This window comes from Haliotis cracherodii, unplaced genomic scaffold, assembly GCF_022045235.1.
Source record: "Haliotis cracherodii isolate W230 unplaced genomic scaffold, xgHalCrac1.p SCAF_14, whole genome shotgun sequence".
Classification (NCBI taxonomy): domain Eukaryota; kingdom Metazoa; phylum Mollusca; class Gastropoda; order Lepetellida; family Haliotidae; genus Haliotis; species Haliotis cracherodii.
In genome coordinates, this window is record NW_027266269.1 from 35,884,830 (window position 1) to 35,896,540 (window position 11,711).

General features: G+C 37.7%; 2 protein-coding genes across 2 annotated transcripts; both read left to right on the forward strand.

The window, feature by feature from the left end:
- The first annotated feature begins 214 nt into the window (after window positions 1-214).
- LOC139460893 (sodium- and chloride-dependent creatine transporter 1-like) lies at window positions 215-1,234 on the forward strand. The gene is made up of 3 exons (XM_071242368.1): window positions 215-256; window positions 816-950; window positions 1,127-1,234. The coding sequence occupies exons 1-3, from the start codon at window positions 215-217 to the stop codon at window positions 1,232-1,234; spliced, it is 285 nt and encodes a 94-aa protein (XP_071098469.1).
- Window positions 1,235-1,918: 684 nt separating this feature from the next.
- On the forward strand, window positions 1,919-9,128 carry LOC139460787 (sodium-dependent dopamine transporter-like). Its single transcript, XM_071242260.1, has 7 exons — window positions 1,919-1,964; window positions 2,347-2,459; window positions 3,168-3,296; window positions 4,271-4,370; window positions 4,700-4,800; window positions 8,243-8,413; window positions 9,039-9,128. The coding sequence occupies exons 1-7, from the start codon at window positions 1,919-1,921 to the stop codon at window positions 9,126-9,128; spliced, it is 750 nt and encodes a 249-aa protein (XP_071098361.1).
- Window positions 9,129-11,711: the final 2,583 nt, after the last annotated feature.

Below are 11,711 nucleotides of genomic sequence, written 5' to 3' on the forward strand. Positions count from 1 at the left end.
ACTGGACATGTTGATATTGAGCATATCCGTTACAGGTTTAAGGCACTGGACATGTTGATATTGAACATATCTGTTACAGATTTAATGCACTGAACATGTCGATATTGAACATATCTGTTACAGATTTAATGCACTGGATATCTCGAATGGTCTCGACGATGCAGGTTCCATACGGTGGCCACTGTTTGGATGTCTGGCCTTGACCTATGTAGCCATGTATTTCATGCTGCTCAGAGGAATTCGAGTGACGGGGAAGGTACTTTTAAACAATTGATCGGAAATACACCGTATTCATTTTCCATTTATTCTTAACCTTCATTGGCGTTTTTAAGGAAGTATATTTTTTCAATAAATAATTTACGTTAATTTGAATTCAGTTTATTTGTTAATTGATCACTTTCCTTGAAATGGTTTGTCAGAAAACTAATGTTTCCAGGATTATGCTAATGACACCTGATGTAGTAAAAGGCTTTTCGCATGATGAGTTAGAAAGTTGGGACATATCGAATCTAATAGTGATCAAGGGAACTACATGCAGAAATGTAGAAAGGAAAATTATGAAAGTCATTTGCCAAAACATATGGCGATTGGTCATTTCAACATGCTGGCCCATTGCTATGCAACAATCTGCCACAAAATATCAGAGACACAGAAAATCTGACAATTTCAAAAAGACACTCGACATATGTCTCTTCAAGAGAGCCTTTGACAAGATCAGTCATGGTCCAAGGGCATTTTAGCAGTATTTAATTGGAAAATGCGATATACAAATTCTTAATTGAATTTGATTAAAAAAAGCTATATTTCACTTTCAGATTGTGTACGTGACATTTATGTTACCCCTTATCCTGTGTACCGTCATACTCATCCGTGGGTCCCTGTTGCCAGGGGCGCTAGACGGACTTCTGTACATGATCAAGCCGGACTTTGGAAAGCTGAAAAGCCCCACAGTAGGTTTAGAACTTTATTTTCAACAACGACCTAATAAGTTACTAGTTTCAACTTTTTTTATATATGTGAGACGTTTTCAGTGTTTTTTGTTGTTGTTAGTGTCTTGTTGAACCACAAACTTAGCAATATTACAGATATATCAGGACGTATGCATTGTGCTTCATCTTCTCCACAGATGTGGATCGAGGCCTGTGGTTACGCTCTTCATTCCATGGGGACCAGTAAGGGGATTGCGAATACAGTGTCCAGTCACAACCAGCTCAACAGCAACTGCTACAGGTGAGTATTGAAATAGACCTGTGTGATTTTTTTTTTATATTTGTCCAGCACTCGCAATATGTATATGAATATGTATATCGCCGGTTTATCTGTACCAGTCTGCACCCACACCCACACCTATCCCCCATCCCCACCCACAGACAAAGACACCCAACTCTCTCTCTCTCTCTCTCCCTCTCTCTCTCTCTCTCTCTCTCTCTCTCTCTCTCTCTCTCTCTCTCTGTGTGTGTGTGTGTGTGTGTGTGACGTTAACCCAAAGCCACCTAGCATAAACTCCCGATCCACTTTGACGCTCCTTACGATGCCTCCGTTGGGAACCTACTGGGGACCTATTCTTAACCGGAGTCGACACGTGGTTGAGTTGGGGTGAGGGGTGTGTATTGCGCAAAGCGGCGTAAAACAACAAAGAAACACATTCCATTATAGTGTTAGTTTATTTATGTAATCATATATTTATATATAATAATTTTAAAATGTCTTTATTTGATATTTTAAGCTGTTGACTACATATCCAGGTGAGCTACAGTGCCGTAGTTACTACCGTGGGAAAAGAAGCAGTATGACAAAAGAGCAGATTCATGTCACAGTATACCGACATCTTTTTACCAGACTGGCTCTGATCGCTTGCATCGTGGACCCTCTGATCACCATCTTCTGTGGACTGTCTATCTTCACGGTGTTGGGGCACATGGCTTACGTGACCGGGGTCGACATGGACGACTTCCAGTCATCAGGTTTGTTTCTGTTAATTATGTAGCATTTTGTTTGTTTGCTGTTTTGTTTATCGCCGCACTCTGTAATATTCCATCCATGTGACGGTGGTCGGTAAATAATGAAAAAAGCATAGTCACCTTTAACGGCAAGCTGGGTTGCTGAAGACCTATTCTACCCCGGAATGTTCACGCGTCACTACGGACACATGGAAACATTTTTTCAAATTAAGTAAAAGGTATTCTGTACGCATCACGGACTACGGTTGTTGAAGATCAATACTAACCCACATGTTCACGAGACAGCACTTATACTTAAACCTGTTTACATTGTGTGTTGAATTTCAGTGTAGGAGGATTGTAATATGATAATACAACCAACTCATTCTCTCTCAACTCTTTTTAGGTCTTAATCTGGCGTTCTCAGTATTACCGGAAGCAGTGACTTATCTCCCTTTTCCCCAGTTGTGGTCGGTGCTGGTCTTTGTGATGATGATGACGTTGGGCCTTGATACAACGGTAAAAAGAACTATTATAGATTATATTGTCTTGGCCCTGATCCATACGGATATACCTTGATGCAGAAATATATAAATATAAGATCGTTTTCAAGAAAACAGATTACAAACAAAACAATTCAGTTTACTGAGTGAGTGAGTTAAAATGTAACGTCACATCGGGAATATTTCGGCCATTTTGTGACGAGGCAAAATTATACAGTAATAACATATAGAGTTAGATTTACTAAATCCTGTTATCGAAGGACAGTACAATAACTAGATTATCGAAGATGTTATTTGGAACTAGTTTGAGACCATGTAAAAGTATAAGATATCATTTAACAGCACAATACAGAAATGGGCTATAGATCGCCAGCAACCAAACTGCGCAACCATACTCTGGACGGTGGGACTTCTGCTTCCTGCACCGTGCCTTAGCATGATTTATACCATCACTCCAGCTGTTGGCGATTGCACGCAATGTTAGTCATCAATCTAAAATGCGACTTAAAACGGTGGTAAAAATAAATATTCTTTGAATGACTTGAGCTTACATTCGCCCTCAGGGAAATGAATATAAAATGGAAGTAAATGAATAATGATAAATTATGTATCTGCTGGCAGGGAACAGGGAACATGGAACAGGGAACAATCTATATAGCTATATATTTATTGCGTATTTACAGTTATGAAATGGTCAGTTGTCGAGGTTCTTGTTGTTTCACAGATGCCGAGTTTGGAGATACTGTCGGAGACACTTTCTGACCAGTTCCCTAAGCTGACCAGACACCGGTGGCTGCTTCTTCTTCTCGTCTTTATTCCCTCTTTCCTTCTGACTCTCCCGTACACTACACAGGTATTCCTTTTCACTAGTCCCTTATAATAAGGTTATGATAATGCGCATAATGTGTATGAGCTATTTTTAGCACAACCCATTAAGGGTGATCTCCCACATGACATGATATCTTCAGCAGCAAACGTGTAAAGCCAATTTGATCATACTAACAGCGATGATTTCGATACTTATGAAATTTATTGCCACAATGGTTCGGATAATCTATGCATTTTTAAAGTTCTTTAAGAAGTCGGTCTTTTACATAAACCGTGAATATTGTTTAAATAACATGCGACTAGCGTAGATGACATTTCTTTAAAAAATATGTTATATATTTATCTATCCAATGTGTTTATATTCCTATTTACCTTACTGTTGTCGCTTTGTGGCTGATAAAACGGAGCATCAAATTTGGACTCGCTCGCCCACTTATAAACCAGTCCCTCTTAAGTATACTCTCATCACCACGAATCTTGAAGGGTTACCCACATTACATAGTATCTTGTGCAACAAATTCGTACGGGAAACTTGTATAATCTTTTACCAACGTTGATTTTCGTTGGTGCATTGTTACATAATAACCAATTACGTTTAATTAATTAAATAAAAGTGACAAAACCTCTCTACAATGCTAAGAAGACGAGTCTGTTGTACAATTCCGACATATAATAAGCTATTCTTAATCCCTATCAAATAGTGATGACACCAGGTGAGAGTATTCTGTCCAACTGGTGGCGCCCGCCGCACACGCATGCAAAGTCACTTCAAGTCTTCGCACGGGAACTGCATCGGACATTTTGGTCACAGATGCGTCAGATTTCGAAACGTTCTCCAAATGTCTGAATGAAACCTTTTAAAAGCTTTACCAAGGCTTTGACTTGTAACCCCGATCAAACGTTTGTAACTGAATCTCTTATTCAGCTGAAATTTATCTTGCATGCATACCTTTATCTTCATCGTTCTCCATTGGTATCGTGTATACGTTCTCCTCGCAGGGTGGTATCTACCTCTTGACCCTCGTAGACTGGTACTCTGCTGTCCCTCCCGTGATGTTGTTTGGGGTGGTGGAGTGTCTGGTACTGGCCTGGGTGGTTGGTAAGACCTTCTTGAAACCAATCACTACTTTTTCCAGAAATGATAGATGAAACGAGTTTCGTAAAATTCATATTTCAAAACATATTTCAAAACTTCAAGAATGTCATTAAAGGAAGCAATGGTGCAATACCGATAGGCTGGCAGACCTAAAGTAACACGTGACCAAAATATGTTACAGAGGACATCAGCGGCATAACTACTGTATGTTTATTAAAACAACGTCTGCCAAAAGAAACAAAAATCTAATGACAACACCTGTCACCCGGCGCACTCGTTTAATCCATGTGCCTATTGTCTTGTCTATAACATTGTCTACATCTTCGTTACAGGTGTGATCAGACTTGACATGTGCACAGTGGAGATGTATGGTAAAACTATTCCCAGATGGTTGACGTTCCTTATAAAGTACATCACTCCTGGCCTGCTGATGGTGAGGCGTTACAACTATTTCCTTCTTGACCGACTGTCATGACTTTCCTATAATAACCCACCTTAGAGATTCCTGATTGTGAATGGTCAGTTGAAGCTATATGACGTCACGTTCCCCCATTACGATCAGTGTTTATGATGTCACAAAGTAAAACACATTTCATCATCAGATTACTTGCCTGACAACAATGGCGTTCCACGTTCAAGTATCCACTCCCATCTTGGTGCTTCCTAATGCTGACTGGTCAGTAGAAATATGACGTCGCCTGGACCCATTACGATTTTGTTACACAATTACTGTTCTTGACGTCACAAGTGAAAACATTATGCCATCAGAACAGTAGGTTGACAACAATATGGGAGTTCAAATGTAACGTCGCGACAGCTATATCTCAGCCATATCGCGACTATATGTCTTCATTGAATTGACATTGTAGAGATAACATATGTACGCCTTTTTCTTTCTTATTCCATATAGAGATTTCAAGCCTGTTGTAAGTTCTTACATCAGAGATCTAAAGCAAACAAAAAGGACACCCAAAAAGATATTACAATTCCTAAAATTAGTGAGTGAGTGAGTATGAATTTACGCCGCTTTTAGCAATATTTCAGCAATATCACGGCGGGGGACACCAGAAATTGGCTTCACACATCGACCCCAAATCGACCCTCAAATTATACCAACTATTGGTTTCACCTACTTAGGTTTTACGTCCAGATTTGAGAAGCCCATTCTACGATTGGCCATTCTCGTAATCCACATGACTAATTGCTGAAAGGTGAGGATCATCCCCGTCTATCCCTTGTGATGACACAAGACATGCATTATATACTCGACTGTGTTGTGTTTTACAGGACAGGAGCTAAGTATGTCAACGCAACCTCACTTACGGATCTTTTAACCGCTGCAAACATTCATGCAAATACATGATATTTCAAAGCAATTTGAATGAGAGTGTAAATTGCTGTTCCCTCGTAGGGTATTGTCCACTGAGAGATCATGCATATTCCACGTGTTTTCAGTTATGTTTGTGCTTACCTATAAGCCTAGTGTATTGGTCTGTCGTTACCCTGTCTGGCGCTCTGCATTAAGAGGCTAAAACAAGGAATGGTCGGCTCGGAGACAGTATACTGTGTCTGATTGGGGTATTCATGTTAAACTGCGGCATGGTATCTCCGTTGGCATCAGTACGGACAAGTACAAGCAGCCACACAAACACACATACGTACATGCACGTCGTTATAAAAGTGCAATAATCTTGGACGCGACGTTAAACCCCATTTCACCTCACCTCACCTGGTGCATTTGTCCGTTTTAATCTATGGTCATTCTTGCCAATAATCGCCCGCAGCTAGAGGGATGTTGTGTACCGTGCAGGTGGAAGAGTGACTGTAAGTCCCCACGGGACCTGGTACGACAGCATTACTTTAGTTGCTGGCGATATAGCATTAATTATGGTGTCTTAAGTTACAGTATACAGTGTCATATTAGTGTGTAGACAAATATCCTGCTAACCTAATATGACTAGGGCTGCAACGATACAGGAAGGTCACGATACGATACGCATCTCGATATTCTGCTCACGATACGATACGTATCTCGATACGCAATGATAAAAAAACAAGACTTAAGCATGTCAAGATTGCACCTTTCATGATTTTGGAATAGTCAAAATTGTTTTATAATAACAAGACTACTGAAGTTGTTCAGCTTCAAAGTGGAACTTTCTCTAACTTTCCTTAAAAACAATTCAAAGTTCAAACACCAGAAAATAATTAATGTGCTCCACCAGTGATACAACGTCAAAGAATTTTCATGCAATGGTCGAAGAAATTGTATCCGAAATTATTGTTTTATCAGGAATAATATATTCCAATAGCGTGTTACCTTAGTTGCAGCTTTTATTATATATATATTTAAAATTTTAAGAACCACAAGTGTAGCATTTTGGTACTGGTGATTGCTGTTGCAGGATATTTTTACGCATGGAACAATTTGACCAGTCACCCTAGGCACTTCCCGTGCTACATGTATTTCGATTGCGAAAACGTTCATGTTGACATATATTAGCCAAATTGCCACAAATATGACATTTAACGAGTCAAAGTATGGCATTTTTAATATATGTATCCATTCTATAGCAACTGAAGTTCGTTTCAATGCGTCAAAAGCGGTAATCTGACTGTGGTTGCTGTATCTCTTCACACACGATTTCACATAACTTATTGAAAACAATATTAAATGAAATTTGGAAAAAAACTATTAAAATATATTACAAACACAAGTCCAGATATACAATGAACACGTTTTAATAACAAGATAGTATGATAATGGTATTGAATTGCAATAATATTAAATGAAATTTGGAAAAAAACTATTAAAATATATTACAAACACAAGTCCAGATATACAATGAACACGTTTTAATAACAAGAAAGTATGATAATGGTATTGAATTGCGTGCTTCAGTTCGGATTTGCTGACAGGTATTTCCATTGTTATGTGCTTGCGGGGATCAGCTGATAATGTCTTTTGGGATGGGGAAAAACATCTGTCGGTGTAAAAACTGAGCTTATTAAAAATGTAAGTACGTTTCTGGGAGCCATGCGTTACCGCGCGCTATAACCAAGTTAGCGATTTATTGAAAGGCACAATAGCGGGGAAACGCTGTACTTGAGATTTGCGTTCCGTATCGTGACGTATCGATAAATGGGCCTACGTTTATCGTATATCGTATCGTGGGTCAAGTATCGCGATGCATCGGAATATCGGTGGATCGTTGCACCCTTAAATATGACACAGTATACGACAACTAAGGATACCACAACGAATTTATAATGCCGAAGAGTTTACACTACCTATATCACGCGTCATGTCAAAGTCGAAACTTGACACTAACAATCGTTGACGTTACGGGTCAAAGGGAGACTACTCTTCAAATCTTAGAGACCAAACGGTGTTGACATTTAACTGTACTTCTTTATTAATAATGTCACGAACGTGATTTATTTTTTTTAATGTCCTTGCACGTTACAGTTAATGATATAAAAGCACAAAGCTGTGTAGAATTTTCATGTGAAATATGTGAGATGGGTGTTGGAAAATACAAGAGTGCTGTTACTGATGGTATGCGGTCTCAAATGGGGTTAGTAGTTCTTCTCTCTGATTGGTCAAACTCACTCTGTGGCATAATAAAGTCCATTATCTTTATTGTATCATCATGTAATAGATGTATACATAAAAAAAATTAAAAAAATTGCTCGTCTACAAGTTAATGTAGAGAATAACTTTTGCGAGGAACTACAACCTTTACGAACGACAATCTCTGAATCATTTAGCTCGTTCGCGAAATATCCCATCTTGTTTGGCATTTATTGAAGTTTATGTGATGGGCTGTGCTTGTGAGAATAGTATAAAGGACTTATTAAAAAATCGTTTCCAGACTATACTAGTATACGCCTTCTACGTGTACCGTCCTCCAAAATATGGTGACTACTTCTATCCTGAATGGGCAACTGTGATTGGCTGGCTTATATCTGTAGCCATAGTTCTACCGACCCCAGGTTGGATGGTCTACTCTGTTTGGAAGTCAGATGGGACATCAGTCAAGCAGGTAACATTTTCAAGTTATCGGAGAAAAAACCCATTTCAGTAGCGATAAAACAACAACCCAAAGTTGGCTAAAAGAGAAAGAGGGGCAACAAACTTACTCTATTATGTTTTCCATGACATAAAGTGCTGAAAGGATCTGTTCTACATTTCGACTATTTCGACTATATGTCCGGCTGTATACTATAAAAAAGAACACCTCGGGTTAGATTTGGTTTTCAGCAACCAATGTTTGTAGTAAGAGGCGACTAAGGGGATCGGGTTGTCAGGCTAGCTGATTTGGTTGATGCATGTCATCGTATCCCGATTGCGTGGATCGATGCTCATGTTGTCAATCACTGGATTGTCTGGTCCAGACTTGATTATTTACAGACCGCCGTCATATAGCTAGAATATTTTTGAGTGCGGCGTTAAACAACAAACTCCCTGTGTTTTGTGTTTTTTATTTGGTATTTTGTGGCTGAATGCTGATTTTGCGATGTTCATTGTCTTCTAATGTTTAATGTTACACCCTCCAAAACAACGAATACCTTATATGTGAGAAAGTTCAAAACTTGAACCATACTTGCAATAAAATCATGCATGCACATATTGAATTACGAACTTTTTGTTTACCAACTTCTATCCAGAGATTGGCCAGAGCATTCATTCCACAAGACAATAAAGATGATCTAGCAATGGACGACAGAGAGCAAGAAACCCTGACGCAGGCGTTATAGACAATATCAACTGTACTAAAAGAGTGCCATGCCACTCTCGCTCAATGAGCAGAGTTACAACACTCAAGGCCTTAGTAACGCTTTCAAAAAGCTGTGTATGATATAGTCGGAATCGTACAATGGACTATTCTTTCTTCTATTTGCTTTTTGGGTGGTTTTGGGAATGAAGATACGTTTTGATTTGTAGTATTTTCCTTCTCTCAACATATAGGATCCTTGTTCAGAATATGCAGATTGGTTTCTTAACACAAGGGAAGTTTCTGAGTACGAACTGCTCAAATTTGCTGAAGCTGTAATTTTGTCACGTGATGAAGTTGTGATTTTGTCCCATAATATAGCTGTGATTTTGTCACTTGATGAAGGTGTGATTTTGTCCCATAATATAGCTGTGATTTTGTCACGTGATGAAGCTGTGATTTTGTCCCATAATATAGCTGTGATTTTGTCACGTGATGAAGCTGTGATTTTGTCCCATAATATAGTTGTCATTTTGTCACGTGATGAAGCTGTGAATTTGTCCCATAATATAGCTGTGATTTTGTCACGTGATGAAGCTGTGATTATTTTCACGTGATGAAGGTGTGATTTACTCAAAATTGGAGGTCGTCACTAGATAACAGTACACGCTACGACGTTTATAAAACCTTTAAATATTGTCTAACACTAGAGGTTTACCTGCATACTATAACAGAGAGAAAAATTAGAGACACATTTATTAAACTTAGGCTAGGGTTAAATGATTTGATGTGCAACAGGGGTCGCTTCTCCTCTATTCCTAAGGATATGCGTTTTTGTCCATTCTGCGAAAACCATATTGAAAACGAATTACACTTTTTGTTTATATGTCCAATCTACGACAACCTAAGATTGAAATATATGCCTAATATAACTAAGAACCACTATTCCATGAACAAAATATTATCTTTTAATGGTATCTCTAGTAAAAAATTAACTAAGATATTACAATACATCTATCAAAGTCTACGAGTGCGTAGTAAACTACTTAGTAAATCCGATATGTCCAGAAATAATAAGTTGTTTTGAAACTTTCGCATCTAGATCAGGAGTATCTACATTTCATTTTTGTCTGTTTGTTTCTACTAGAAATGCATATAAATTTAAATTGTCAAATTGTCCTGACATGATGAGTATATTTCTGATAGATCCTCCTGATAGATCCTTTTCTATTGAATGTCGCGTTATAGCTGAAAGCCTTTGCGACGTAAAACTTCATATTTCCATTCCATTCCTTTTGTAATCCTTTTGTATTTTTTACTACTACTGCTGCCACTGTGGTTATTACCAATGTTATTACAATACCTTTATTATATGTCAAGCATCATATTAGTTATCAAATAATTATAAAATGCGCTGTACAGCTGTAAATAATATTGTTTATCTGTATGTGTATATGGGCCAATGGCCTTTCATACAATAAAGATTGATTGATTGATTGATTTGGTCAATTGTTGAATGTGTGATTTTATCACATGATAATGCTGTAGTGTTTGAAGGAGCTGTAATATTGTAAATATGATAAAGCTGTTATTTTGCTGACATGAAGAAGCTGTAATATTGCTGATTCAATGAAGCTGTAATATTGTAATTATGATAATGCTGTAATTTTGTCACATGATTTTGCTGTGATTTTGCCACATGATTAAGCTGTGATTTTGTCACATGATTAAGCTCTGATTTTGTCACATGATTAAACTGTGATTTTTGTCACATGATTAAGCTGTGATTTTGTCACATGATTAAGCTGTGATTTTTGTCACATGATGTAACTTTAATTTTGTCACGACGAAATGTAATATTGTAAATTTGATAACGCTCTAATTTTTACGACACGACTAAGCTTTAATATTGCTGATACAATGAAGCCGTAATATTGTAATTATGATTATGCTGTAATTTTATACTAATTCAACCCCCTTCGAGGGCACAGCTACAAACAATCTAGGTTAATAATTATAGTACCATTTCGTAAAAAATATCTATGTACATCAACATTTATCAATTAATTCTATTTCTTTAAAAAACCTATGATTAAAAGAGAACTTAGATCAATAAAAAGATCCCTTGATCCCTTGTAATGTCAAAATCAATTTAGTGAAGCAGTATGTGCTTGACTGATTCTCTCATCAAAAGGGATACAAAATGGAGGATCTTCACCTTTTAATAGATATGTGTGTGTATATCTTGAATGTCAATACGACATCGTCGTACAATGACCTCTTCAAATCTGGACTGACAATCCAAGTAGGTGTAACCGACAGTTGGCTTAATTTGATGTAATTTATTGATACCTACTTGGGTGTCCCACTTCTTGTGCATAAGATCTCGGATGTAACATCTGATCACAGGTTTATAATCAGTGTATAGAAATAGAAGTGGTGTCTCAGATTTGTTGAGTGCAGAAGCATCAGCCATCATGTTGCCTTTTATGTCCACATGACTGGGCAACCAACAAAAAAATAACGTATTGGCCAGTTGAAAGATCATTTTAAAGTTTTAAAATACCTAAAATAATTGGATGATTAGAACAGACTTTTTTGTGATTTATAAACAAGATAAAGAATC

What these genes read in the sequence shown, in the direction of transcription:
- LOC139460893 (XM_071242368.1), top strand. Translation starts at nt 215, where the DNA reads ATGTATTTCATGCTGCTCAGAGGAATTCGAGTGACGGGGAAG. An exon ending in GAATTCGAGTGACGGGGAAG is followed by an intron (nt 257 to 815) that starts GTACTTTTAAAC and finishes TTTCACTTTCAG; the next exon opens with ATTGTGTACGTGACATTTAT. An exon ending in GAAAGCTGAAAAGCCCCACA is followed by an intron (nt 951 to 1,126) that starts GTAGGTTTAGAA and finishes TCTTCTCCACAG; the next exon opens with ATGTGGATCGAGGCCTGTGG.
- LOC139460787 (XM_071242260.1), top strand. Translation starts at nt 1,919, where the DNA reads ATGGCTTACGTGACCGGGGTCGACATGGACGACTTCCAGTCATCAG. An exon ending in TCACTCCTGGCCTGCTGATG is followed by an intron (nt 4,801 to 8,242) that starts GTGAGGCGTTAC and finishes AATCGTTTCCAG; the next exon opens with ACTATACTAGTATACGCCTT. An exon ending in ATGGGACATCAGTCAAGCAG is followed by an intron (nt 8,414 to 9,038) that starts GTAACATTTTCA and finishes ACTTCTATCCAG; the next exon opens with AGATTGGCCAGAGCATTCAT.